The sequence below is a fragment of the Pongo abelii genome, chromosome 9 (assembly GCF_028885655.2).
Source record: "Pongo abelii isolate AG06213 chromosome 9, NHGRI_mPonAbe1-v2.0_pri, whole genome shotgun sequence".
Classification (NCBI taxonomy): domain Eukaryota; kingdom Metazoa; phylum Chordata; class Mammalia; order Primates; family Hominidae; genus Pongo; species Pongo abelii.
Window position 1 is genome coordinate 128,189,577 of NC_071994.2, and position 27,757 is coordinate 128,217,333.

The 27,757-nt window shown below is 38.6% G+C and overlaps 1 protein-coding gene across 21 annotated transcripts in view; it reads left to right on the top strand.

Moving 5' to 3' along the window:
* Positions 1–27,757, top strand: part of CCDC15 (coiled-coil domain containing 15) — an 89,675-nt gene that overhangs the window by 26,605 nt on the left and 35,313 nt on the right. For 6 of the 21 annotated variants that reach the window (XM_063728249.1, XM_054525341.2, XM_063728252.1 and 3 more), the window contains 6 exons: positions 7,235–7,381; positions 7,620–8,399; positions 11,380–11,499; positions 11,746–11,868; positions 12,865–12,972; positions 13,561–13,635. In XM_063728249.1, the coding sequence (XP_063584319.1) occupies positions 7,235–7,381; positions 7,620–8,399; positions 11,380–11,499; positions 11,746–11,868; positions 12,865–12,972; positions 13,561–13,635 (1,353 nt within the window). Of the gene's footprint in view, positions 1–7,234; positions 7,382–7,619; positions 8,400–11,379; positions 11,500–11,745; positions 11,869–12,864; positions 12,973–13,560; positions 13,636–13,946; positions 14,070–27,757 lie in introns of all 21 variants that reach the window. The other 15 variants (XM_054525338.2, XM_054525337.2, XM_054525335.2 and 12 more) reach the window with 6 other exon arrangements.

The window sequence follows — 27,757 nt, forward strand, 5'->3', positions numbered from 1 at the left end:
CTCCCATTTTTTAGGTTGCCTGTTCACTCTGATGGTAGTTTCTTTTGCTATGCAGAAGCTCTTTAGTTTAATTAGATCCCAAACAAGCAATGGGGAAAGGATTCCCTATTTAATAAATGGTGCTGGGAAAACTGGCTAGCCATATGTAGAAAGCTGAAACTGGATCCCTTCCTTACACCTTATACAAAAATCAATTCAAGATGAATTAAAGACTTAAACGTTAGACCTAAAACCATAAAAACCCTAGAAGAAAACCTAGGCATTACCATTCAGGACATAGGCATGGGCAAGGACTTCATGTCTAAAACACCAAAAGCAATGGCAACAAAAGCCAAAACTGACAAATGGGATCTTGTTCTGGTTTTCAAGGGGAATGCTTCCAGTTTTGCCTATTCAGTATGATGTTGGCTCTGGGTTTTTGTTATAGATGGCTATTATTATTTTGAAGTATATTCCTTCAATGCCTTGTTTGTTGAGGGTTTTTAACATGAAAGGATGTTGAATTTTATTGAAAGCCTTTTCTGCATCTCTTGAGATCATCATGTGGTTTTTGTTTTTAGTTCTGTTTATGTGGTGAATCACAATTAATGATTTGTGTATGTTGAACCAACCTTGCATCCCAGGGATAGCTTTATTATGGTGGATTAGCTTTTTGATGCACTGCTGGATTTGGTTTGCTAGTATTTTGTTGAGGATTTTTGCATCTGTGTTTATCAAGAATATTGGCCTGAAGTTGTGTTTTTTTGTTGTGTCTCTGCCAGGTTTTGGTATCAGGATGATGCTGGCCTTGTAGAATAAGTTAGGCAGGACTTCCTCCTCCTCAGTCTTTTGGAATAGTTTCAGTAGAAATGATATCAGCTCTTCTTTATAACATCTGGTAGAATTCAGCTATGAATTTGTCTGGTCCTAGGCTTTTTCTGGTTGATAGGCTTTTTGTTACTAATTCATTTTAAGAACATGTTATTGGGCTGTTCAGGGATTCAGTGTTTTCCTGGTTCAGTCTTGGGAGGTTGTATGTTTCCAGATATTTATCCATTTCTTCCAGATTTTCTAGCTTGTGTGCATAGAGGTGTTCATCATAGTCTTCAAGGGTTTTTTTGTATTTCTGTGAGGCCAGTGGTAATGTCCCCTTTGTCATTTCTGATTGTGTTTATTTGGATATTCTCTCTCTTTTTGATTAATCTAGCTAGTGCTCTATCTTATTAATTCTTTCAAAGGACCAGTTCCTGGATTAATTGATTTCTTGTGTGTTTTTTGTTTCTCAGCTTTTATCAGTTCAGCTCTGATTTTGGTTATTTCATGTGTTCTGCTAGCTTTGGGGCTGGTTTGCTCTTGTTTCTCCAGTTCTTCTAGTTTGATGTTAGGTTGTTAATTTGAGACCTTTCTAACTTTTTGATGTGGGTGTTTAAAACTATAAACTTCCCTCTTAACACTGCTTTGGCTGTGTCCCACAGATTCTGGTATGTTGTATCTTTTTTCTCATTAGTTTCAAATAATTTCTTGATCTCTGCCTTAATTTCATTATTTACCTGGAAGCCATTCAGGAGCAGGTTGTTTAATTTCCATGTAAATGTATGGTTTTGAGTGATTTTCTTAGCACTGATTTCTATTTTTATTGCATTGTGATCCGAAAGCATGGTTGGTTTGATTTTTGTTTTTTTATGTTTTTTTGAATTTGCTGAGGATTGTTTTATGGCTGATTGTGTAGTTGATTTTAGAGTGTGTGCCATGTGCAGATGAGAAGAATGTATATTCTGTTAACTTTGGGGTGGGGAGTTTTGTAGATAACTATAAGGTCCATTTGGTCAAGTGTTGAGCTCAGATCCTGAATATCTTTGTCACTTTTCTGCCTCAATGATCTCTTTTTCTTTTGGAGATGGAGTCTTGCTTTGTCACCCAGGCTGGAGTGTAGTGGCATGATCTTGGCTCACTGAAACCTCCGCCTCCTGGGTTCAAGTGATTCTCCTGCCTCAGCCTCCTGAGTAGCTGGGACTACAGGCACCCACTACCACACCTGGCTAATTTTTGTGTTTTAGCAGAGACGGGGTTTTACCACATTGGCTAGGCTGGCCTTGAACTCAGTGATCTCTTTAATATTGTCAGGGGGCTGTTGAAATCTCCCACTATTATTGTGTGGTTATCTCAGTCTCGTGGAGTCTCACTCTGTCATCCAGGCAGGAGTGCAGTGGCATGATCTCAGCTCACTGCAGCCTCCGCCTCCTGGGTTCAAGTGATGCTCCCAACTCAGCCGCCTGAGTAGCTGGGACTACAGATACACAACATCATGCGTGGCTAATTTTTGTATTCTTTGGTAGAGATGGGGTTTCTCCATGTTGGCCAGGCTGGTTTTGAACTCCTGATTTCAAGTGATCCGCCCACCTCAGCTTCCCAGAGTGCTGGGATTGCAGGCATGAGCCATCGCACCTGGCCTGAGTCTCTTCATAGGTTTCTAAGAACTTGCTTTATGAATCTGGTTGCACTTGTATTGGGTGCATATATATCTAGGATAGTTAGGTCTTCTTGTTCAATTGAGCTTTTTACTATTATGTAATACCCTTCTTTGTCTTTTTTTAAATTGTTATTTGTTCAAAGTCTGTTTTGTCTGAAATTAGAATAGCAACCCCTGCTTTTTTATGGTTTCCATTTGCTTGGTAGGTTTTTCTCCATCCCTTTACTTTGAGCCTATTGGTGTCATTTCATGTGAGATGAGTCTATTGAAGACAGCATACCATTGGGTTTTGCTTCTTTACCCAACTTGCCACTCTGTGCCTTTTAATGGGGCATTTAGTCCATTTACATTTAAGGTTAGTATTTGGTGTGTGCAGATTTGATCCTGTCATCATGTTGTTAGCTGGTTATACAGACTTGTTTATGTGGTTGCTTTATAGTATCACTGGTCTGTATACTTAAGTGTGTTTTTGTAGTGGCCAGTAATAGTCTTTCCTTTCCATATTTAGCACTCTCTGCAGCACCTCTTGTAAGGCAGGTCTGATGGTAATGAATTCCCTTAGCATTTGCTTGTCTGAAAAATATCTTATTTCTTCTTCACTTATGAAGCTTAGTGTGGCTGGATGTGAAATTCTTGGTTGTAAATTCTCTTCTTTAAGAATGCTTAATATAGGCCCCCAGTCTCTTCTGGATTTTAGGGTTTCTGCCAACAGGTTTGCTGTTAACCTGATGGGATTCCCTTTGTAGATGACCTACCTCTTCTCCCTGGCTGCCTTTAACATTTTTTCTTTTATCTTGGCCTTGGAGAATCTAATAACTGTGTGGTTGGGGGATGGTCTTCTTCTTTTGTAGTATTTTGCAGGGGTTCTCTGCATTTCCTGAATTTGAATGTTGGCCTCTCTAGCCAGGTTGGACAAATTTTCATGGATGATATGAAAATATGAAATACATTTTGCAAGTTGCTTGGTTTCTTTCCCTCTCAGGGATGCCAATGAGTCATAGATTTGGTCTTTTTATATACTTCCATATTTCTTGGAGGTTTCGTTTATTCTTCTTTATTCTTTTTTCTTTATTTTTGTCTGACTGAGTTATTTTGGAGAGCCAGTCTTTGAGCTCTGAGGTTCTTTCCTCAGCTTTGTTAATTCTGTTATTAATACTACTGCATTATGAAATTCTTGCGGTGTGTTTTTCAGCTCTGTCAGATCAGTTTGCTTCTTATATTTTTTGTATGTCAGCTTCTGTATCATTTTATTGTAATACTTAAATTCCTTGGACTGGGTTTTAACTTTCTCCTGAATGTTGATATTTTTGTTCCTATCCATGTTCTGATTTCTATTCCTGTTATCTCAACCATTTCAGACTAGTTAAGAATTATTGTTGGGGAACTAGTGCAGTCATTTGAGGTAAGAAGACATTCTGGCTTTTTGAGTTGTCAGAGTTCTTGCACTGGTTCTTATGTTTGTGGGCTGTGTTGTTCCTTCAGTCTTTGAAGTTGCTATCCTTTGGATTTTTTTTTTTAATCCTCTTTGATGTCCTTGGGGGTTTGATTCTGGTATAAGGTGGAGTCAGTTGACTGGCTTCATTTCCGGAAGATTTTAGGGGCCAGGACTCAGCTCATGACTCTTGGACTGTGTGCTCTAACTCTAGGGGGCTGGTATTGGCCCTGGCTTTGTTCTCTGGCCTCTTAAGGTTAGGAACCTGCCACACTGGAGGAGCTAAGGTATTCCCAGGCTGCTGCTCACAACACACTGATGGATGGTGCCAGCCAAAACGCTTTTTTGGGTGGTGGCAATGGCATTCATGCTTGTTTTTATGTGCCAGCAGTAGTGGCAGCTGGCAGGGTGCACTCTGTGGTGGGGTGCCGGCAGGTGCAGGGGTGCTGGCCTCCTTGTGGGCATTTGCAGTGGTGGTGGTTGCAGTGCTGCACCAGAGGATGGAGCGGCGGGAGTGGGGCCTACTGGCATCAGTGTGCATGTTCACTCTGGTGGCAGTGTCAGCATGTCATGGGGTGCACACAGGCATGGGGCTGGTGCCCTCCAGGTAGGCGTTCATGTGCAGCAGTGGCCGTGCAGGGCAAGGGGTGGGGCTACTCGTCTCCTTGCATGCCTTTGCATTGGCAGTAGTGACACACCATTGCAGGCAGGGTGTGCTCACACTGGCAGCAGTGGCATGGTGGGGTGCATGCACACTGGTGGGGAAGGGGAGGTGAGGTCTGCCTGCACACACACATGTGAGCAAAATGATGTAGGTGTTGGCTATGGGTGAGTGCATGCTGGAAAAGTGGCATGAGGGAGGACGCAGTGGGGGAAGGGCATAGGCAGGCTCATGCTGGTTGGTGTGGTCTGCTGTGATGGTCAGGCATGGTCTGCCAGCACAGGAGCTATTATGTGGGCCTCTGGGAGGCACCCCGGTGGGCATCTGAGGTTGCACTGCAAGCAGGGCTGGGGCCCTGGGAGAGGCTGGTAGACAGGGGTGCATTCATGTAAAACTGGCCCTGTCTCACGGGCAAGATCGCCCTGCACTGTTCACGTCCGACAGTTCCCCTATGGCTAATGTCTCCTAGGGGAGCAAGGTGGGCCTTGGGGGATGGACAGCCTGACCATGCCCCACTACAGATACTCCTGTACCAAACCCTCTAGGCTTTGCACCGGCTGGAATTCTGCCCCACCACTTCTCTAAGCAGCTCTCACTGCCAGCGCAAGTGTCAGTGGGGGTTGTGCGGTCTCCTGCTGCCAGGATTCCAGAGGTCTGTGGAGTGAGCGGGTCGCTTCTCACTTGTTCAATTCATCCCTTCCTCAGGAGCCACTGGGGGCCAGGAACAAGTCCTGGTGCATGGTAGCCCTCTTCAAGGTTCCCACCTTCCTCCTCTTTTGGCCCAGCATCTGTGTCTTCCCTCTGTCCACTCTTAATGCCTTCCCTCCAAAGATCTGCTAAGAGCGTACCATCTTCCTAATGTTCCAGTCTCTCGGTAGTAGATGTTCCTCCTGGCTGCTTCTAGCCAGCTATCTTGTTTTTGGGATTTGCTCTAGAGCATTTTCTTCACTCCTAAGAGAAACCCTGTATCTCATTCTCTCCTTGCCCTTAACCTCAATCCTAGGCAACTACTAATCTACCTTTTGTCTGTATAGGTTTACCTATTCTGGACATTTCATATGAAAGGAATTATGTGATATATTGTCTTTTGTGACTGTTTTTTTCTCTTTGCATAATGTTTTAAAGTTCATCCACATTGTAGTGGATGTATCAGTACTTCATTCTTTTTATTGCTGAATAATTTATTATATAGATGTACCACATTTGGTTTATCCGTTTATCGGTTAGTAGACTTTGGGGTTCTTTTCACTTCTTGGTGTTTATGAATTATGAACGATTGTGTATGAGCAGTTGTGTACACATTTTTGTGTGGACATTCATTTCTTTTAGGACATTCATTTCTAGGAGTGAACCTGCTGGATCATATAGTAATTCTATGTTTAACATTTCAAAGAATTGCTAAACAGTTTTCCACCAGCAATATGTGAGGGTTCCAATTTCTCTGTATCCTCCAACACTTATTATTGTCCTTCTCTTCTGTTATAGCTATCCTAGTAGATGTGAGTTGGTATCTCACTGTACTTTTTGATTTGTAGTATATTTTCCTGATGACTAATGATCTTCAGTATCTTTTCATGTGCTTGTTGCCCAGTTGTATAACTCTTGTGGATAAAACATCTATGCATGTGCTTTGCCCATTTTTTAATTGGGTTGTCTTTTTATTATCAAATTGTTAAGTGTTTATATAAATTTATACATAATATATATATTATATATATATAAAATATATATATATTCTGGATGCAAATTCCTTATCAGATAGTTGATTTGCAAGTATTTTCTCCCATTCTGTAGACTAGTATCTTACTTGATTAATAGTATTGTTTATGGCATAACATTTTTAAATTAGTCACTTCTTTTTTTCTTATGTTGCTTGTGCTTTTGATGAATTATCTAATAATAATTGATTATCTTGAGATCATGAAGATTTATTCCTATGTGTTCTTTTAAGAATTTTATAGTTTTTAGCTCTTAATTTTAGGTCTGTGATCCATTTTGAGTTAATTTTTATGTATGCTGTAAATAAGTGGTTCATCTTCATTCTTTTGAATATAGGTGTCTAGTTGTCTCAGCATCACCTGTTGAAAACACTATTCTTTCCTCATTGAATTTTCTTGGTATTCTTGTCAAAAATCAATTGACTATAAATGTGAGGGTTTATTTCTGAACTTTCAGTTCTGTTCCATTGTTCTGTATGTGTCAGTATTACAATGTCTTGATTCCTATAACTTTGTGGTAGCTTTTGAAATTGGGAGGAATGAGACCTTCATCTTTGTTCTTCTTTTTCAAGAAAGTGTTTTGCTACTATGGGTTCCTTGCATTTCCATGTGAATTTTATGATTAACTTGTTAATTTCTGCCAAAGAAAAGCCAAGTGGCATTTTGATAGGGAGTGTTGTAAATTTGAGAAATATTACCATCTTACCAATCTTTTCTCTTGATCCATGAACATGTTATGTCTTTCCATTTATTTTGATCATCTGTCATTTCTTTCAATTATCTTTTTAGGTTTCATTATACAATCGTGCACTGTAAACATTGTACAACATTTGACTATGCTGGCCTACAAAAATTATAATAGCAGTGACCTGAAGCCTAGAATTTTATTGCAATCACATTGTTTCTTCCTATAATAGCTACATGGTGTGTGTGTGTGTGTGTGTGTGTGGGTTTTCATTGTTTTTTTTCTTTAGGAACTTGACTATGAGGAACCTGACTATGAGGAATCTTCATCTCTTGTAACTGATGAGAAAGGGAAAGAAGATTTTTTTGGGAGAGGCCAGCAGGACCAGCAGGCTATCCTTTCTGAAGATAAGAACAAACCTTTCAGCAGAGTTCAGGTAAAGCAATAAGAGAAATTAAATTAATTGTGATTTGGACTAGGTATTGCCACTAATGTTGTACTGATTTAGGATTGTAGATTTAGCTTTTGTTAAGTTGGACAAAGATTATAATTTCACATTTTGTTCTAGTAATTTGCTTCACTGCCATATCATTTTGATATTTTGATTATTTTGGAAAACCTAGAGTATTGCTACTAACTCACATTCTGTATTTGGTGTTTGTGTTCACTTTTAGAAAGTAAAATTCAAAAATCCATTATTTGTTCTGATGGAAGAGGAAGAACAAAAGCAGTTACATTTTGAGGGCCTTCAGGATATTCTGCCAGAAGCCCAGGATTATTTTCCAGAAGCCCAAGGTGATTTGCTGGAAACCCAGGGTGATTTGACAGGAATCCAGAGTGTTAAGCCAGATACCCAGGCTGTTGAACTGAAGGTTCAGGTTACTGAACCAGAAGGCCAGGCCATTGAGCCAGAAGGCCAGCCTATTAAGACAGAAACTCAGGGTATTATGCTGAAAGCCCAGAGTATTGAGCTAGAAGAAGGGAGTATTGTGTTGAAAACCCAGGATTTTCTACCCACAAATCAGGCTTTTCTAACGAAAAACCAGGATGTTTTACTCAAAGACCACTGTGTTCTCCCTAAAGACCAGAGTATTCTACTCAAATATCAGGACCAGGACTTCCTACCCAGAGACCAGCATGTTCTCCCCAAAGACCAAGATATTCTGCCAAAATATCAGGACCAGGATTTTCTACCTAAAGACCAGAATTTTTCGTTTAGAGACCAGCATGTTCTCCCCAAAGACCCCAATATTCTACCTAAATATCAAGACCAGGATTTTCTACCTAAAGACCAGGACTTTTTATCTAGAGACCAGCATGTTCTCCCCAAAGACTGGAATATTCTACCCAAATGTCGGGACCAGGATTTTCTACCCAGAGACCTGCATGTTCTCTCCAACGACCAGAATATTCTACCCAAATGTCAGGACCAAGATTTTCTACCAAAATATCAGGTAAAATAGAGCAGAAAGGAGATACAAAAAGAAGAAATAAGCTACTTAGGGTTTGAGGAGGGATTTGTAAGGACTGCAAGTATACCTTGGAGATACTGTGGGTTCAGTTCCAGGCCATTGCAATAAAGCAAATATGGGAATAAAGTAAGTCACACAAATTTCTTGGCTTCCCAGTACGTATAAAAGTTATGTTTATATTATACTGTAGTCTATTAGTGTGCAACAGCATAATGCCTAAAAAAAGTACATACCTTAATTTAAAAATACTTTATTGCTAAAAAATGCTTACGATTATCTGAGTCTTCGGCAAGCCATAATCTTTTTGCTGGTGGAGGGTCTTGGCTCAGTGTTGATATCTGCTGACTAATCAGGGTGGTGATTACTGATGTTTGGGGTGGCTGTGGAAGTTACTTAAGACAATGAAGTTTGCCACGTTATTTGACTCTTCCTTTCACGAAAGATTTCTCTGTAGCATGTGATAATGTTTGATAGCATTTGATCTACAGTAGAACTTCTTTCAGAATTGGAATCAATTCCCTCAAACCCTGCCACTGCTTTATCAGCTAAGTCCGTGTAATATCCTAAACCCTTTGTTGTCATTTTAACAATGTTCACAGTAGATTCCATCTCAAGAAAACACTTTCTTTGCTCATCATAAAAAGTAACTCCTTATCCATTTAAGTTTGAACATGAGATTGCAGCAATTCACTCACATCTTCAGGCTCCACTTCTAATTCTAGTTCTCTTGCTGTTTCTACCACATTACAATTACTTCCTTCACTGAAGTCTTGAATGCCTCAAAGTCCATGAGGGTTCAAATCAACTTCTTCCAAACTCCTGTTAAGGTTGATATTTTGACCTCCTCCCATGATTCATGAATGTTCTTAATGGCATCAAGAATGGTGGACCCTTTCCAGAGGGTATCAACTTACTTTGCCTGTATTTATCAGAGGAATCGCTGTCTGTGACAGAAATGTATTTTATAAATAACAAGACTTGAAAGTCAAAATTATTTCTTGATCCACAAACTATAGAATGGATGTTGTGTTAGCAGGCATGAAAAAACAACATTAATCTCCTTGTATATCTTCATCAGAGCTCTTGGGTGACTAGGTGCATTGTCAATGAGGAGTTTAAAAGGCATCTTTATTTTTTTTGGAACAGTTGGTCTCAACAGTAAGTGTAAAATATTCTGTAAAACATGCTGTAAACAGATGTGCTGTCATCTTGGCTTTGTTATTCCCTTCACAAAGCACAAGAAAAGTAGATTTAGTGCCATTCTTAAGGGCCCTAGGACTTTTGGAATGGTAAATGTGCGTTGGCTTCAACTTAAAGTCACCAGCTGCATTAGCCACTAACAAGAGAGTCAGCCTGTCCTTTGAAACTTTGAAGCCAGACATTGACTTTTTCTCTCTAGCTGTGAAACTCCTAGTCATCTTCTTCCAATATGAGGCTGTTTTGTCTACACTGAAAATCTGTTGTCCAGTGTAGCCACCTTCATCAGTGATCTTAGCTAGATCTTCTAGATAACTTGCTGCAACCTCTCATCAGCACTTACTGCTTCACCTTGCCCTTTGATGTTATAGAGACACCTTATTTCCTTAAACCTCATGAACCAACCTCTGCTAACTTCCAACTTTTCTTCTGTAGTTTTTTCACTTCTCTCAGCTGTCATAATATTGAAGAGAGTTATTGAATAATATTGAAGCCTGCTCTGGATCAGGCTTTGGCTTAAGGAGATGTTGTGGCTGGTTTGATCTATCCATACTGCTAAAACATTTTGCATATCAGCAATAAAGCTATTTTGCTTTCTTACTTATGTATTCACTGGCGTAGATTTTAATTTCCTTCAAGAACTTTTCCTTTGCATTCACAACAGGGCTTTTTTGGTACAAGAGGCCTAGCCTTTGGACTGTCTTGGCTTTCAACAGGCCTGTTTCACTAAGCTTAATAATTTCTAGCTGTTGCTTTAAAGTGGGAAACATGTGGTTCTTTCTTTCACTTGAACACTTAGAGGCCATTGTAGGGTTATTAACTGGCCTAATTTCAATATTGTTGTGTCTCAGTGAATAGGGAGGCCTAAGGAGAGGTATGGAGGTGGCCAGGTGGTAGAACAGTAAGAACACACACAACATTTATCAGTTAGGTTTGCTGTCTTATATGAGCATGGTTATGGTGCCCCAAAACAATTAGGATAGTAACATCAAAGATCACTGATCACAGATCACCATACCAGATATAATAGTAATGGAAAAGTCTGAAATATTGTGAAAATTTCCAAAATGTGACACACAGACATTACACGAGCACATGCTGTTGGAAAAGTGACACCAGTGTATTGGCTTGATGTATGATTGCCACAAACCTTCAGTTTGTAAAAAACACAATATCTGCAAAGCATAATAAAAATAGGTATGCTGTATATTGTACCTGATTTGGAGATCCATACTTGGAAAAAATAGTTTCTTGATTGATTTCTCAAAACTCCATTGCTCTTACTAAGTGTTAAAGTATTACCAGCAGCATATTACTCCAAATAAACAATTTGCTGTTTCTTTTCTTTTTATTTAATTTTTAAAATCAACACTCTACCCAGATTTTATGAACAATTTAATTTTTTATTTTTAATCTTCTTCATTAGGAGAAATATTTCTGGCAGCCATTATCTGCTTAGACAGCTGAAAGATGGAAAAAGGAGTGGTCCATAAGTACTCAGCAGTATCTTTCACACAGGTTCCAAGGCCAGCCCTCCACCAGAGATCAGTTAGACTAAAAGGAAGAAGAAAGAGAGCAACAGGAATTAGATTACTTAGGGTTGTGGTTGGACTTTTGTGGAATGGAGTGTAGTTTTTTGTTTTATTCCATAAGGTGCTTAATTATATTCTGATGTTGGTTAACTCCAGAATTCTCACTAAAACCTAAAATCTTAACCTGTCATTCTTAACTGAATAATTGATGTGTTGTGTTTGTTCTTTTATAGAATGCAAATCTGAAGCAGCCAACATCCATTTTGATAGGTAGGAGAGGGAGAGAGGCGCTTCCTCTGGATGTCCATCAGGATCTTCTATGCAGGCATCATCAGGCCTCCATCAGAGGCAAGGTAGAAAAGAAAAATGACAGAGACCAACAGGAACTGAATTGTTTAGAGTGTAGTTTGAAGCTTTCAGAGGTTGTTCTCAGCTAAACTTCAGAACTGACAAAAAGTATGAGTTTCTCTTTTATTCCATAATGTTTTATATTATCCTGAAAAAAACTACCCTTTGGCCTTCAATGAAGCCTAGAATATTATTGCCATCATATTAGTCTTACTAGACAATTTATAGTTTATTATTATTTTCTCTTTTAGAAAGTACACTTTAAGGAGCCACACTCTGATATGACAGATGAGAAAGGGAGAGAAGACTTTTCTCTGGCAGACTATCAGTGTTTGCCTCCCAAATCCCAGGACCAGGATGACATCAAAAATCAGGTAGAGCAGAAGAAAAAGATATAAACAGGAAGAAAGTACCCAGGTTTTATAAATCCCAACAACTGGTAATTTAGAATGAGGGATTTTGGAGCTAACCTAAGAATATAGTGGCTTTTTTTTTTTTTTTTTTTTTGATGGAGTCACCCAGGCTGGAGTGCAGTAGCACAATCTTGACTCATTGCAACCTCCGCCTCCCAGGTTCAAACGATTCTCCTGCCTCAGCCTCCCGAGTAGCTGGGATTACAGGCGCGTGCCAGCATGCCCAGCTAATTTTTGTTTTTTTAGTAGAGATGGGGTTTCGACATGTTGGCCAGGCGGGTCTCGAACTCCTGACCTCAGGTGATCTGCCTGCCTCTTCCTCCCAAAGTGCTGGGATTACAGGCGTAAGCCACTGTCCCCGGCCAGAATATAGTATTTTTTATTCCTTCCCACATTAGTGGGAAGATGATCCTAAGTCCTAAGTCCTGTTAGAACAGAGGAACTGCTTCAGGAGCATAGAGTGTTAAACCCTAAACAATTGAGTTCCTCCTGGTCTCTCTCCTTTTTTTTTTTTTTCTCTTCTACTTTGTACTTCAGTGGTACAAAAGACCCTGGTCTAGGGAACTGTATGAGTCAAAATCAATTCTGTGATTTCTGAGGCTGATGTATCACGTTCATATCTTATTCCAGAATCAGTTGACTATTTTAATTTAACAAGATTATTCTTCAACTCTTACCAAAGCCAACAGTATCGCTGCAAGCATAATGCCCCTACGTGAACAATGTAGGAACTAGAAGATACTGAGTTTGTCAGACTATTCTGTCCATGATGGGATTAAGAATTAAGGTCTACATAGTTGAGCTAAAAGTGTAACATCTCCCTCATATCAAAATGTATCAGAATATTTTTACCTGGTTTCATTTCTCTGGAGTTTTCACTGAAGCTTATGATATTATGATTAGCATTACACAATTTTTTTTCTGTTGTTGTTTTTCCTTTAAATCATGTTTCTCAAGCAACCTGCATCTTTTATGAGAGAAGAGAGAGTGAGAGAGGAATTGCCTCTGGACTGTCATCAATATGTTGTACCTAAAATCCAGGACCAAGACTCCCCTAGAGAACAGGTAGAACCGAATACAGTAGGAGGACTGTATACCTTCTAAAAGGGGAACAAGGCTAAATCATATAACATTGAAGCTGAAGCCTGTCAAGCTAGCTTGTTTGTGAAATACATAGAATTAAGGCCTCCAGAATTAAGCTAAGAGTATAATGTTTTTGGTTATTTCAAAATGTGCCAGAATAATCTGGAATTTGCTTTAAAATATTCCAGGAAAAACGTTGGAGAAGAGATAGATAATAAAGCAAAATATTGCTAATTGTTGAATCTGGGTAATTGTTGCATCTTGAGATTCATTATACTTGTTTTTTTCTACTTTGATGCATGTTTGGAAATTTTTATGTTGAAACACACGCGCGCGCGCGCACACACACACACACACACACACACACACACACACACACACACACACACACACACACACACACACACACACACACACACACACACACACACACACACACACAGCTTTAACTCTGTTCTATTACCCTCACCTAGTGTCATTACTCTGGGATTGTCACTGAAGTCTATAATATTGTCACTAGCCCATCATTTCTGCTTAGACAATCAGTTTTGTATTTTGTTGTTCCTTTAGAACAAGCATATCAAACCACCCTCATCTTTTGAGAAACGGGAGATTGCAAGAGGAAATACTCCTGGAGTGCCATTGGTATGTTTCACATAATATTCAAGATCTAGTCTCTTCTAGAGAAGTAGAGCAGAATATAGGGAGTAAGTAGTAGAGGGTAAATTGGTTTTTTTTGGCTGAAGATTGACAGGGCAATGTAACTACTTCAGGAATTTAGTGTTAAGGTCAGTAATAACGGGCAAAGAATATAATGTTCTTTTGTTCTGTGATGTATCACACCATTCTAACTTATTGAAACTACTTCAGTCTTCTTCACATGAGCTTTTACCATTGCCACAGGAATGATGATCCTGCTTGGATAACTTATGTTCAGTGTTTATGTTGTCTTTTAGCACAGAAGCTATGAGCAGGCCTCACGTGATATGACAGATGAGAGATGGAGGAAGGAGTTACTTCCAGAGCGCCATGGATATATTTTACATGAAATCCAAGATCCAGGCTCTGCCAGAGAGCAGGTAGAACAGGGTGTATTAAAGAGTAAGCAACAGAAAGCAATTTAGAGTTTGAGCTAGGCTTGTCATAGTTTCGTTACCAAAAAAGATCATGATGATCACGTTATCTGTTTTTAAGATTAGCAATAGTATTATTAATATTATTATGAATAACAGCTTACATTCATTGAACACTTAGCACAGCCAAAATGGTTTTAGAATTTTATATGAAGTATCTTATTTGATTTTCATAATAACCATAGAAGATAGATACTATTATTATCCTTGGTTTATAGATGAAATTTAAGATTGCTTTGCAGGTAGAGTTAAGATCCAGAATGGTGACAAGAAGTATAATGTCTGCTTTTATGCCATAATATATCAGACTATTCTGACTTATTTAGATTACTTCAGGGCTATCACTGATGCTTACAGTATTATCACTACTGTGATACAACTGCTCACACAATTTGGTAAGTGTTTTTGTATCTTTTAGAACTTATACTTTAGGCAGCAGCTATCTGTTTGGTCAGCTGAAAGATGGCCAGAGGATTTGCTTCTGGGTGGCCATTAGCACCTTTCACCCATGCACCAGAGAGATACTTCCAGCAGACGACAGGTAGAGCACATCACAGGGTATGAGCAGTGGAATTTGGACAAGATTATAGGTACCTACTAAACTGGGAGTGGTCAGGCTGATCAAGAAGCACATTCCTGTTTTATTTCATGCAGTGCAAAGTGTATCCTGTTATTATTATCCTAATCCTAAGATTATTTTAGGTCTCCCATTGAAACCCAGGGTATTTTGGGGAGCATTTATTGTCCATTTGAAAAACTATATTTTATATATATTTTTATAAAAGGTATATCTCTGATGGCCATTGTCTTTTACAGTGTGAGAGGGGAAGAAATGAACAGTTTCTGAGGGCAGGGGTTACGAGGATCTTCCACCCCATGGCCAGTACTAGATCTCCATCAGTAAGCTGGTAGAGCATAAGGCAAGATCACCAAGAAATAAACTAATCAGGTTTGGGCTGGAGCTTGTTAGGTTTCTCTTGCCTAAGCTTTGGGGGCATTGAGTTAAGATCTGTAGTTTTTCAAGAAAATGTTACAACATCCTGGCCTACTAAGATTTTTCCATGGCTTAACTGAAGTTTAGTTTATTAACACTGGAATTTTACCCCTCTGTGCATAATTTTTATTTTCTGATTTTATGTTTTTAAAAACAAAGGCTTACGGCAATCAGCAGTGTTAGGCTGTATGAGAGACTGAAGAGAAATTTTCTCTTGGCCTCTTTAAGAGGGCAGAATTCAAAGGAGGCAAAGAAGCAGAAAATAGAGTTTGGGCTGTGGTTTTCAGGACTGAACTGCAACTCTTGGTGATTTTTAGTTTGGGTCTGTAAGGTTGGCCTAAGGGTATGCTGCTGTGTTTTAATCTACATTGTCATTTATACATCCTGAGCCCTGCCAGGCTCTTTCCTACCTCAGGTCTTTTACATGTGTTGTTTCCTCTTGTCTGGGTAGTCTTCCCTTTTTTCTTCATAAAGTTGGTCCCTTCTTATCCTTCAGGTTTCAGCTTAAATGTCACCTCCTTGGAAAAGGCTATCCTTACCAACCTTATCAAAAATCGATCTCCTTTTTTCTGTTTTTCTCTATCTTTGCATTCCGTTTGTTTCCTTTTCAGTACAAAACAATTTGTAGTTAATTATTAATTTACTTGTTTTCTTATTGTCTAGAGATTTCCCACTAGCTCATAAGCTTCTTGAGAGAGGTACCATACCTGTTTTGTTTACCATTGTATGAACAGCACTTGGCACAGCGGCTAGTACCTAGTAGTCACTCGGTAGATAGGTTTTGAATGTATTAGCCAATCAATCAAACATCTATTGAGCACCTTTTAGGTGTTAGCCATTGTTTAAGTCCTAAATATCAAAGGTGCAGTTGTGAGCAAGACACAACACTCAAATTTCAGACAATCTAAAGAAGAGAGACTGATACATAAACATAATTATGAAGCAGCATAATTAGTGATAGAGGACACATGGGGCATTCACAAAGCACACAAGAGGGGTACTTACTCTGGACTATTCAATTCAGGTTACAGCTTTGGTGATCTGAATCTCTTCTTGTCCTTCTGCTGTTACTATCCCTGGAAATTTTCAACCCTGGAATAGCCTTTTCTCCTTTTTTTTTTTTGAGACAGAGTCTTACTCTGTCACCTAGGCTGGAGTGCAGTTGTGCAATCTCAGCTCACTGCAACCTCTGCCTCCAGGGTTCAAGTGATTCTTGTGCCTCAGCCTCCTGAGTAGCTGGAACTACAGGCATGTGCTACCAAGCCTGGCTAATTTTTGTATTTTTAGTAGAGATGGGGTTTCATCATGTTTGCCATGCTGGTCTCAAACTCCTGACCTCAGGTGACCCTCCCGCCTGAGCCTCCCAAAGGTGCTGGGATTACAGGTGTGAGCCACTGCGCCTGGCCATCTTTTCACCTTTTACGCTGCCAAATAATCCAGACTGTTTGAACAAAACACTTTAGTAGTATAGATTTGTATCACATTCATACTTAGGGTTTCCAGTCACAACTGGGTTCCCAGGGCTGCCCAGTGCCCTACACTGACTATTCTAAATCTTAAACACTCCTTAAACTTCTTGCTGTACCCCCATATTCTCAACTTTCCTACGGAAAATAAAAGCTATCACACAATAACTGCCTTAACCATTTACTTTCTTTTTGTTGCTGTTATTACTTATTCCTGCTATCTCAGAGGAAAAGTTTTCTCTTCAAGCCCCACCAGCTAATTCTCTCCTCTTCAAAGTTAATCACTGTCAAGAGTTGTATGCATCCTTTGAGTCCTCTTTATAAGCATTTATATACATGTAAATGTAGACACATTAAAAAATTGTGATAAAATATACATACCATAAAATTTCCCATTTTAATCCTTTTTAAGTATACAGTTCAGTGGTGTTAAGTACACTCACATTGTTGTGCAACCATCACCACCATCCATCTCCAGAGTTTTTTTCCATCCTGTAAAACTGAGACCATATACACGTTAAACAGTAATTTCTCAGTCTCTTCTCCCCATGTCCCTGGCAACCACTATTCTACTTTCTGTCTTCATGAATTTGATTACTCTCGGTACCTCATATGAGTGAAATCATACGATATTTGCCCTTTTGTGCTTGCCTTATTTCACTTAGCATAATGCTATGGCATATTATAGGAGTTACTTCCTTTTTAAGGCTGAATAGTATTCCACTGAATGTATATACAACATTTTGATTATCCATTTATCCATTGACTGTTCCACAATCAGTTTTCTCTGTTCTAGACCTTCCTGTACAGTATGAATCCTGTTGTGTAAGGTTCCTTTTGCTCAGCATGATGTTTCTGAGATTCATTCATGTTGCTGCATCAATAATGTGTTATTTGCATTGCTGTATAGCATTCTGTTATTTGAATATATCACAGTTTGTTTATTCAATCTCCTATTGATGGACATCTGGGTTGTTTCCTGTTTGTAGCTATTTGGTACTGGGAATGGGGTGCTGCTACAACAAATATCGAAAAAATGTGGAAATGGCTAAAAAAATGGGTAATGGATAGAGGTGAAGAATTTTGAGGCCCATGACAGAGAAAGCCTGTATCATTTTTTAAATTATTGTTATATTTTGAAACAGACTGTCACTCAGTTGCCCAGGCTGGATTGCAATAGTACAATCATAGCTCACTGAAGCCTTAAATGGGTGGCTCAAGTGATCCTCCTGCCTCAGCCTCCTAAGTAGCTAGGACTAGAGGTTGTGCTACCCATGCTTGGCTAATGTTTATATTTTTGTAGAGACAGGGTCTTGCTGTGATGCCTACTCTGGTCTTGAGCTCCTGGCCTCAAGTGATCCTCCTGCCTCAGCCTCCCAAAGTGTTAGGATTGCAGGTGTGAGCCACTGCTCCTGGCCATCATTTTAGAGAATATCTTCGTTGTTATAAGCAAAATATTGGTGGAAATGTCTACATTAAAGATACTGCCAGCTGGGAATGGTGGCTCGTGCCTATAATCCCAGCACTTTGGGAGGCTGAGGTGAATGGATCACTTGAGACCAGGAGTTTGAGACCAGACTGGCCAACAAGGTGAAACCCTGTTTCTACTAAAAATATAAAAATTAGCCAGGCATGGTGGCATGCACCTGTAATCGCAGCTACAAGGGTGGCTGGGGCGCAAGAATCACTTGAACCCGGGAGGCGGAGGTTGCAGTGAGCCGAGAGCGCACCACCACACTCCAGCCTGGGTGACAAGAGCAAAACTCTGTCTCATAAATAAATAAATAAATAAATAAATAAACAAACAAACTGCCAGTGAAGCTCAAGGAAATGAGGAACATGTTATTGGAAACTGGGGGAAAGGTAATCCTTATTATTTAGTGGTAGGAAGCTTAGCCAAATTGTGTCCTACGGTTGTATGGAAGGCATAACTTCTAAGCAATGAACTTGGAAATTTAGCTGAGATTTGCAAGCAAAGTGCTAAAGGTACAGTGTGGTTTCTTCTTGTCGCTCCCCAGAGAGGCTGCCAGGGTCTGTCTGGAATCCCTCTCTCAATGTTGTGGACTAGAAATTATTCAGGCAGTAAACTGGGACAACTGTAGTGCTGACCACATTTGTTTACTGTCTGTGAGAAATAATTATCCTGTGCTTCCTTATAGCCAGTGTTTAAAAACCATTGTTGTATAGATTTTTGTTTTTTCAGTCTTCAGGCAGGAAGGTAAATTCCATTCTATTATTGCATTGTGGCTTCAAGCAGAAGTCTCTTTATTTAAATATTACTTAATTTCATTCTAATTGACCTATTACCTTTTTGGCTCTATCTCTTCATATTATCTTATAATAGTTGCTCTGAGGATTACAATATACATACCAAACCTTTCACAGTCTACTTTGAGTTAATAGTTTACCACATTAAGTAAATGTAGAAGCTTTATAATCAGGTAGGTCCTTTTCCCCTTTCCCCTTTGTGTTATAATTGTCATAGGTGTTCCATCTATCTACACTGAAAACTCCATTTTTTTTGCCTTCAATAATCATACATGTTTTTGTGAAAAACTTGAGAGAGTCTCTACTTTTTTTTTTTTTTTTTTTTTTTTTGGAGACAGAGTCTCACTCTGTCGCCTAGGCGGGAGTGCAGTGGTGTGATCTCAGCTTACTGCAACCTCTGCTTCCCTGGGTTCAAGCGATTCTCCTGCCTCAGCCTCCTGAGTACCTGGGATTACAGGTGCATACCACTATGCCTGGATAATTTTTGTATTTTTAGTAGAGAAGGGGTTCCGCCATGTTAGTTAGGCTGGTCTCAAACTCCTGACCTCATGATCCGCCTGCCTCAGCCTCTCAAAGTGCTGGGATTACAGGCATGAACCATTGCGCCTGGCCGAGAGTCTCTAATTATTGATTCTTTTTGTTGCTTGTCTTTCATTCCTGAAGTTTCAAATTCCTCCCTGGTATCATTTTCCAGCTAACTTTCTTTACCTTTTCTTGTAGTGCAGGTCTTGTAGCAATGCATTTGCTTAATCTTCTTTCATCTGAGAATATCTCTTTTGTCATCAGTCCTAAAATATATTTTTACAGGATATAGATTTCTGGGTTGACAGTTCTTTTCTTTCAGCACGTTAAAAATATTTTTCCACTGTCTTCTTGTTTCCAGTCTTCGATAGCATATTTGTAATTATTTGAGTCATTGTTCTTCTATATATAATATGTCTGTTTTTTCTGGCTACTTTCAAAACTCTTGTTATTTTTTGGTTTCCAGCAGTTTAATTATGATGTGTCTGGGCATAATGTTTTTTACTTTATCCCATCTCAGGTATGATGAACATTTTCAATCTGTAAATCTATATCTTTGACCAAATTTGGGAAGTTTTTTGCCATTATGTCTTCAAATTTTTTTATGTACCAATTATTTTCTCCTTTCCTTCTGCAACTCCAGTGACACAAATGTTAGACCTTTTGATATTGTCCCACAGATGCATCATCGACATGATGTTCATTTTTATTTTTAGTGTTATTTTTTCTCTTTGTTCTTCACAGTGGATCATTTGTATTGATCCAATAGATTCAAGTTCACTGACTTTTTTTTCATTCTTCTATTGAGTCTATCCAGTGAAATTTTGATTTCACGTATTGTGTTTTTCTGTCTCTAAAATTTGGATCTGTAGTTTTTTTAATAGTTTTTATTTTTGTGGTGAGAACTTCTGTATTTTCATTCACTTCAATTGGGTTTGCCTTTACCTCATAGATAAAGTATTACTCACTGCTTTAAAAGTTTTGTCTGTTAATTCAACATCCGGGTCACCATGGAGTTGGGATCTGTTTATTATCTTTACCCCTCAAAATTGGTCACATCTTCCTGCTTTCTTCTATGTCAACTAATTTTAATTTGCATCCTAGACTTTTTTTTTTTTTTGAGATGGAGTCTTGCTCTGTCACCCAGGCTGGCATGACCTTGGCTCACTGCAACCTCTGCTTCCTGAGTACAAGTGAGTCTCGTGTCTCAGCCTCCCTAGTAGCTGGGATTACAGGCACCCACCACCATGCCTGGCTAATTTTTTTTATTTTTAGTGGAGACGGAGTTTCACCATGTTGGCCAGGCCAGTCTTGAACTCCTGACCTCAAGTAATCCACCTGCCTTGGCCTCCCAAAGTGCTGGGATTACAGGCATGAGCCACCATGCCAGGCTAATATTTCTAATATTGTATTTTGAGACTCTGGTTTCTGTTAAAATCCTCTAAAGAATATTATCTTTTGTTTGTTTGTTTGTTCTAGCAGGCAGCCTGGTTAAATCCCAACTGTAAGTGACCTCTCCTATGCACCGTGGCTCCAATGTTAGTTTAGTTTCAAAGCTTTCATTATGCTCCTATAGATCTGTCCCATGCATGCACGATTCAACAGGGATTCGGAGATAAACGCCAGTTCACACACAGAATTAAGGGGTCCACTTTCTAGCTCACTTCTCTCTAGGTTACCCGCTGTGCTCTCCAGATCCCCTGTGCTACATTTCTCAGAGGTCTTAGTTACAATCAATGAGAGCAAGAGAGAGAGCCCATACTGTGCTTCGTCGTTGGCCAGTACTGGCAGTGCAGTTTTCTTTATTGAAAACAGAAAGTAATTTCATTTTTACTGTAGAGAAGATAAACACAAATGAAAAAGATAACCACAAATTTTAGAGATATTTCACATTAACATTTTCCTGTATAGATTTTCAGACTTTTAGAGTCACAAAACAAATAAATAACTTCTAAAATAATAATAGCTTTATTGATATATACAGTTTATTCTTGTCATTCATAGTAGTTGTGTTATATAAAGTTGTTACAAACACTGAATCAGGAAATACTGAATTTTTGCTCCTAGGGGAGATACTGGGGGTAGATTCCTGCAAGCCTCTGGTCATACCATTTTTGTCAACTAATCAATACATAACCTTATTTTATATATATATTTCTCTTTAAAACACCTTATTTAATATATATGGTTGATCTATTAACATGAACTCACAGCCAACAGCACTGTAACTCATGCTGGAATGAAGCTTATCTAACACACATATTTTTTCCATAAGGTACACCACTGCCTTTTTGTGCTTAGTAATAATAGATAGTACTTCAGCTATGCATGGTGACCATTTTAACAGTGAAATCACCAACATAGAACACAAAAATGCAAAAACTTGGCACCAAATAGACTGCAAAAAGAACACTTGTTTACAGTATGAGAGCTGAAACAAAAAGGCAGAGTATCACCTTGGTCGGCCTCAGTTGGCAACATGCATATTGGATGAATCAAATTTTTCACAGCTCTGTGCATGTCTGCAAAGGCCTGCAGAAGCACCATGAGTACTGGGATTACACATAAATTTTAGTGAACAGGCAAATTTGCAAATACGGAATATGCAAATAATGAATGACTATAATTCACATATACAATTGACCTATTTAAAGTATACAGTATTTTTAGTATTTACAGGGTTGTGCAAAAATCACAGGTTGTGTTTGTGGCATTAACCACAATCAATCTGAGAACATTTTCATCACCCCTTAAAAGTCCTGTACCACGCCACTTTTCCCTTTATCCCCTCCTCCAGTCCTGTGCAACCACTAAGCTATTTTCTGTCTTTACAGATTTGCCTATTCTGGGTAGTCTATATAAAGGAGACCATGAAAGATGTGGCCTTTTGTGCCTTGCTTCTTTTACTTAGCATGTGTTTTCAAAGTCCATTGATGTAGGATTTAGCAGTACTTTGTTCCTATTCATTGCTGAAAAATATTCCATTTTGTGCATATAGCACATTTTATTTATCAATTCATCTATTGATGGAAGTTTGGCTTATTTCTTCTTGGCTGTTAGGAATAATACTACTGTGAACAATTGTGTACAAGTTTTTTTTTGTGGTCATATTTTTCACTTCTCTTGGGTGTATTATATACCTCATAGTGGAATTGGTGGAACGTATGATAACTGTGCTTAACCTTTTGAGGACCTGCCAAACTGATTTTTCCAAAGTGGCTGCACCATTTTTCATTCCCACCAGCGGTATATGAGGGCTCAAATTTCTCCATATCCTCACCAACACTTGTTATTATCTGTATTTTTAATTATTGCCATCCAAGTGGGTGTGAAGTAGCGTCTCACTGTACTTTTGATTTGTATTTTCCTGATAGCTAATGATGTTGAACACCTTTTCATGTGCTTACTGACCATTTGTATATCTTGTTTGGAGAACTGTTAGATGCTTTGCCCATTTTGTAATTGGGTTATTTGCATTATGATTATTGAGTATGAGAATTCATAATATGTTCCACATACAAGAACCTTATCAGATACATATGATTTGCAAATGTTCTTCTGTTCTGTGGGTTGCCTTTCACTTTCTTGATGGTTTCCTCTGCAGCACAAAAGTTTTTAATTTTGATAAAGTCCAATGTCTACTTTTTGTTTCATGGTTTGTGCTTTTATTGTCATATCTAAGAACCCATTACCTAAGCCAAAATCACAAAGATTGACTCCTATGCGTTCTTCTAAGTCTTATAGTATTAGCTCTTATATTTAGGCCTATGATTTATTTTGAGTAAATTTTTGTGTATAGTGTTAGGGAGCGGTCCAGCTTCATTCATTTGCATGTGGATACCTTGTGTCCCAGAATCATTTGTTAAAAAGACGTTTATTTTTCAATTGAATTGTCTTGGCACTCTTATTGAAAATCAACTCATTATAAATGTAAGAGTTTATTTCTGAACTCTCACTTTTTAAAAAAATTTTATTATTATTATACTTTAAGTTTTAGGGTACATGTGCACAGTGTGCAGGTTAGTTACATATGTATACATGTGCCATGCTGGTGTGCTGCACCCATCAACTCGTCATTTAGCATTAGGTATATCTCCTAATGCTATCCCTCCCCCCTCCCCCCCACCCCACAACAGTCCCCAGAGTGTGATGTTCCCCTTCCTGTGTCCATGTGTTCTCATTGTTCAATTCCCACCTATGAGTGAGAACATGCGGTGTTTGGTTTTTTGTCCTTGTGATAGTTTACTGAGAATGATGATTTCCAATTTCGTCCATGTCCCTACAAAGGACATGAACTTATCATTTTTTATGGCTGCATAGTATTCCATGGTGTATAAGTGCCTCATTTTCTTAATCCAGTCTATCATTGTTGGACATTTGGGTTGGTTCCAAGTCTTTGCTATTGTGAATAGTGCTGCAGTAAACATACGTGTGCATGTGTCTTTATAGCAGCATGATTGATAGTCCTTTGGGTATATACCCAGTAATGGGATGGCTGGGTCAAATGGTATTTCTAGTTCTAGATCCCTGAGGAATCGCCACACTGACTTCCACAATGGTTGAACTAGTTTACAGTCCCACCAGCAGTGTAAAAGTGTTCCTGTTTCTCCACATCCTCTCCAGCACCTGTTGTTTCCTGACTTTTTAATGATTGCCATTCTAACTGGTGTGAGATGGTATCTCATTGTGGTTTTGATTTGCATTTCTCTGATGGCCAGTGATGGTGAGCATTTTTTCATGTGTTTTTTGGCTGCATAAATGTCTTCTTTTGCGAAGTGTCTGTTCATGTCCTTCACCCACTTTTTGATGGGATTGTTTGTTTTTTTCTTGTAAATTTGTTTGAGTTCATTGTAGATTCTGGATATTAGCCCTTTGTCAGATGAGTAGGTTGCAAAAATTTTCTCCCGTTTTGTAGGTTGCCTGTTCACTCTGATGGTAGTTTCTTTTGCTGTGCAGAAGCTCTTTAGTTTAATTAGATCCCATTTGTCAATTTTGGCTTTTGTTGCCATTGCTTTTGGTGTTTTAGACATGAAGTCCTTGCCCATGCCTATGTCCTGAATGGTATTGCCTAGGTTTTCTTCTAGGGTTTTTATGGTTTTAGGTCTAACGTTTAAGTCTTTAATCCATCTTGAATTAATTTTTGTATAAGGTGTAAGGAAGAGATCCGGTTTCAGCTTTCTACATATGGCTAGCCAGTTTTCCCAGCAGCATTTATTAAATAGGGAATCCTTTCCCCATTGCTTGTTTTTCTCAGGTTTGTCAAAGATCAGATAGTTGTAGATACGCGGCATGATTTCTGAGGGCTCTGTTCTGCTCCATTGATCTATATCTCTGTTTTGGTACCAGTACCATGCTGTTTTGGTTACTGTAGCCTTGTAGTATAGTTCGAAGTCAGGTAGCATAATGCCTCCAGCTTTGTTCTTTTGGCTTAGGATTGACTTGGCGATGCGGGCTCTTTTTTGGTTCCATATGAACTTTAAAGTAGTTTTTTCCAATTCTGTGAAGAAAGTCATTGGTAGCTTGATGGGGATGGCATTGAATCTATAAATTACCTTGGGCAGTATGGCTGTTTTCATGATATTGATTCTTCCTACCCATGAGCATGGAATGTTCTTCCATATGTTTGTATCCTCTTTTATTTCATTGAGCAGTGGTTTGTAGTTCTTCTTGAAGAGGTCCTTCACATCCCTTGTAAGTTGGATTCCTAGGTATTTTATTCTCTTTGAAGCAATTGTGAATGGGAGTTCACTCATGATTTGGCTCTCTGTTTGTCTGTTGTTGGTGTATAAGAATGCTTGTGATTTTTGTACATTGATTTTGTATCCTGAGACTTTGCTGAAGTTGCTTATGAGCTTAGGAGATTTTGGGCTGAGACGATGGGGTTTTCTCGATATACAATCATGTCGTCTGCAAACAGGGACAATTTGACTTCCTCTTTTCCTAATTGAATACCCATTATTTCCTTCTCCTGCCTAATTGCCCTGGCCAGAACTTCCAACACTATGTTGAATAGGAGTGGTGAGAGAGGGCATCCCTGTCTTGTGCCAGTTTTGAAAGGGAATGCTTCCAGGTTTTGCCCATTCAGTATGATATTGGCTGTGGGTTTGTCATAGATAGCTCTTATTATTTTGAGATACGTCCCATCAATACCTAATTTATTGAGAGTTTTTAGCATGAAGGGTTGTTGAATTTTGTCAAAGGCCTTTTCTGCATCTGTTGAGATAATCATGTGGTTTTTGTCTTTGGTTCTGTTTATATGCTGGATTACATTTATTGATTTGGGTATATTGAACCAGCCTTGCATCCCAGGGATGAAGCCCACTTGATCATGGTGGATAAGCTTTTTGATGTGCTGCTGGATTCGGTTTGTCAGTATTTTATTGAGGATTTTTGCATCAATGTTCATCAAGGATATTGGTGTAAAATTCTCTTTTTTGGTTGTGTCTCTGCCCAGCTTTGGTATCAGGATGATGCTGGCCTCATAAAATGAGTTAGGGAGGATTCCCTCTTTTGCTATTGATTGGAATAGTTTCAGAAGGAATGGTACCAGTTCCTCCTTGTACCTCTGGTAGAATTCGGCTGTGAATCCATCTGGTCCTGGACTCTTTTTGGTTGGTAAGCTATTGATTATTGCCACAATTTCAGAGCCTGTTATTGGTCTATTCAGAGATTCAACTTCTTCCTGATTTAGTCTTGGGAGGGTGTATGTGTGGAGGAATTTATCCATTTCTTCTAGATTTTCTAGTTTATTTGCGTAGAGGTGTTTGTAGTATTCTCTGAGGTAGTTTGTATTTCTGTGGGATCGGTGGTGATATCCCCTTTATCATTTTTTATTGCATCTATTTGATTCTTCTCTCTTTTCTTCTTTATTAGTCTTGCTAGCGGTCTATCAATTTTTGTTGATCCTTTCAGAAAACCAGCTCCTGGATTCATTAATTTTTTGAAGGGTTTTTTGTGTCTCTATTTCCTTCAGTTCTGCTCTGATTTTAGTTATTTCTTGCCTTCTGCTAGCTTTTGAATGTGTTTGCTCTTGCTTTTCTAGTTCTTTTAATTGTGATATTAGGGTGTCAATTTTGTATCTTTCCTGCTTTCTCTTGTGGGCATTTAGTGCTATAAATTTCCCTCTACACACTGCTTTGAATGTGTCCCAGAGATTCTGGTACGTTGTGTCTTTGTTCTCGTTGGTTTCAAAGAACATCTTTATTTCTGCCTTCATTTCGTTATGTACACAGTAGTCATTCAGGAGCAGGTTGTTCAGTTTCCATGTAGTTGAGCGGTTTTGAGTGAGTTTCTTAATCCTGAGTTCTAGTTTGATTGCCCTGTGGTCTGAGAGGCAGTTTGTTATAATTTCTGTTCTTTTACATTTGCTGAGGAGAGCTTTACTTCCAACTATGTGGTCAATTTTGGAATAGGTGTGGTGTGGTGCTGAGAAAAATGTATATTCTGTTGATTTGGGGTGGTGAACTCTCACTTTTATTCCATTGACCTATAGCATATCTATCCTTGTATTAGTACAATTTGTCTTGATTATTATATCTTTGTAGTAAGTTTTGGTGTTAGGAAGAGTGAGTCCCCTAACTTTGTTCTTTTTCAAGACTGTCTTAGCTATTCTGGGTCCCTTGCATTTTCACAAGAATTTTAGGATCATCTTGTCAATTTCTGCCAAGAATCAACTGACATTTTGATGGAGATTTATTAAATTATCGATTTGGGGAATGCTGCCATCTTAACAGTATTGGGTCCTCCAGTCCATAAACATGGGATGTCTTTCCATTATATAGGTCATCTTTCATTTTTTAAAAACAATGTTTTATATGTTTCAGAGTATAAAATTCACACTTCCTCTCTTAAATTTCTAAGTGTTTTATTCTTTTTGAAGATACTGTAAATGTAATTTTTTTCTTAATTTACTTTCTAGATTGTTCTTTACAAGTATAGAAATACAATTGATTTTTGTATATTGATCATGTATGCTGCAACCTTGTTGAAAGATAAATAACTCTTAAGAGATGAAATAATTTTAAACTTTTTATTTCTAAAAGTTGGAGATCATTATTTGACCCATATAATGTCCAAGTGGATATACCAAGTTATGTTACAAGGCTTTCCCAGTGAACATGGGTGGAAATTAGCCTGTTTCCTCCATGCCATTCCAGTTGATTGATATAATATTTTCTCTGGACTCATGCCCACTAAGAGGGTTGCATAAATTCAAAGTGATCATATATAGAATTGAAATATTAAGGAATCTGGCTATTTATCCTATATTCTATTCCAAGCGCACTCATGACAGTGATTTCAAGTGACCACTTTAAAAGAATTTTCATTCTGAACATTTTAATTTTTTGTTTATTCATATTTTTGACCTGAACTCTTTTCTTCAA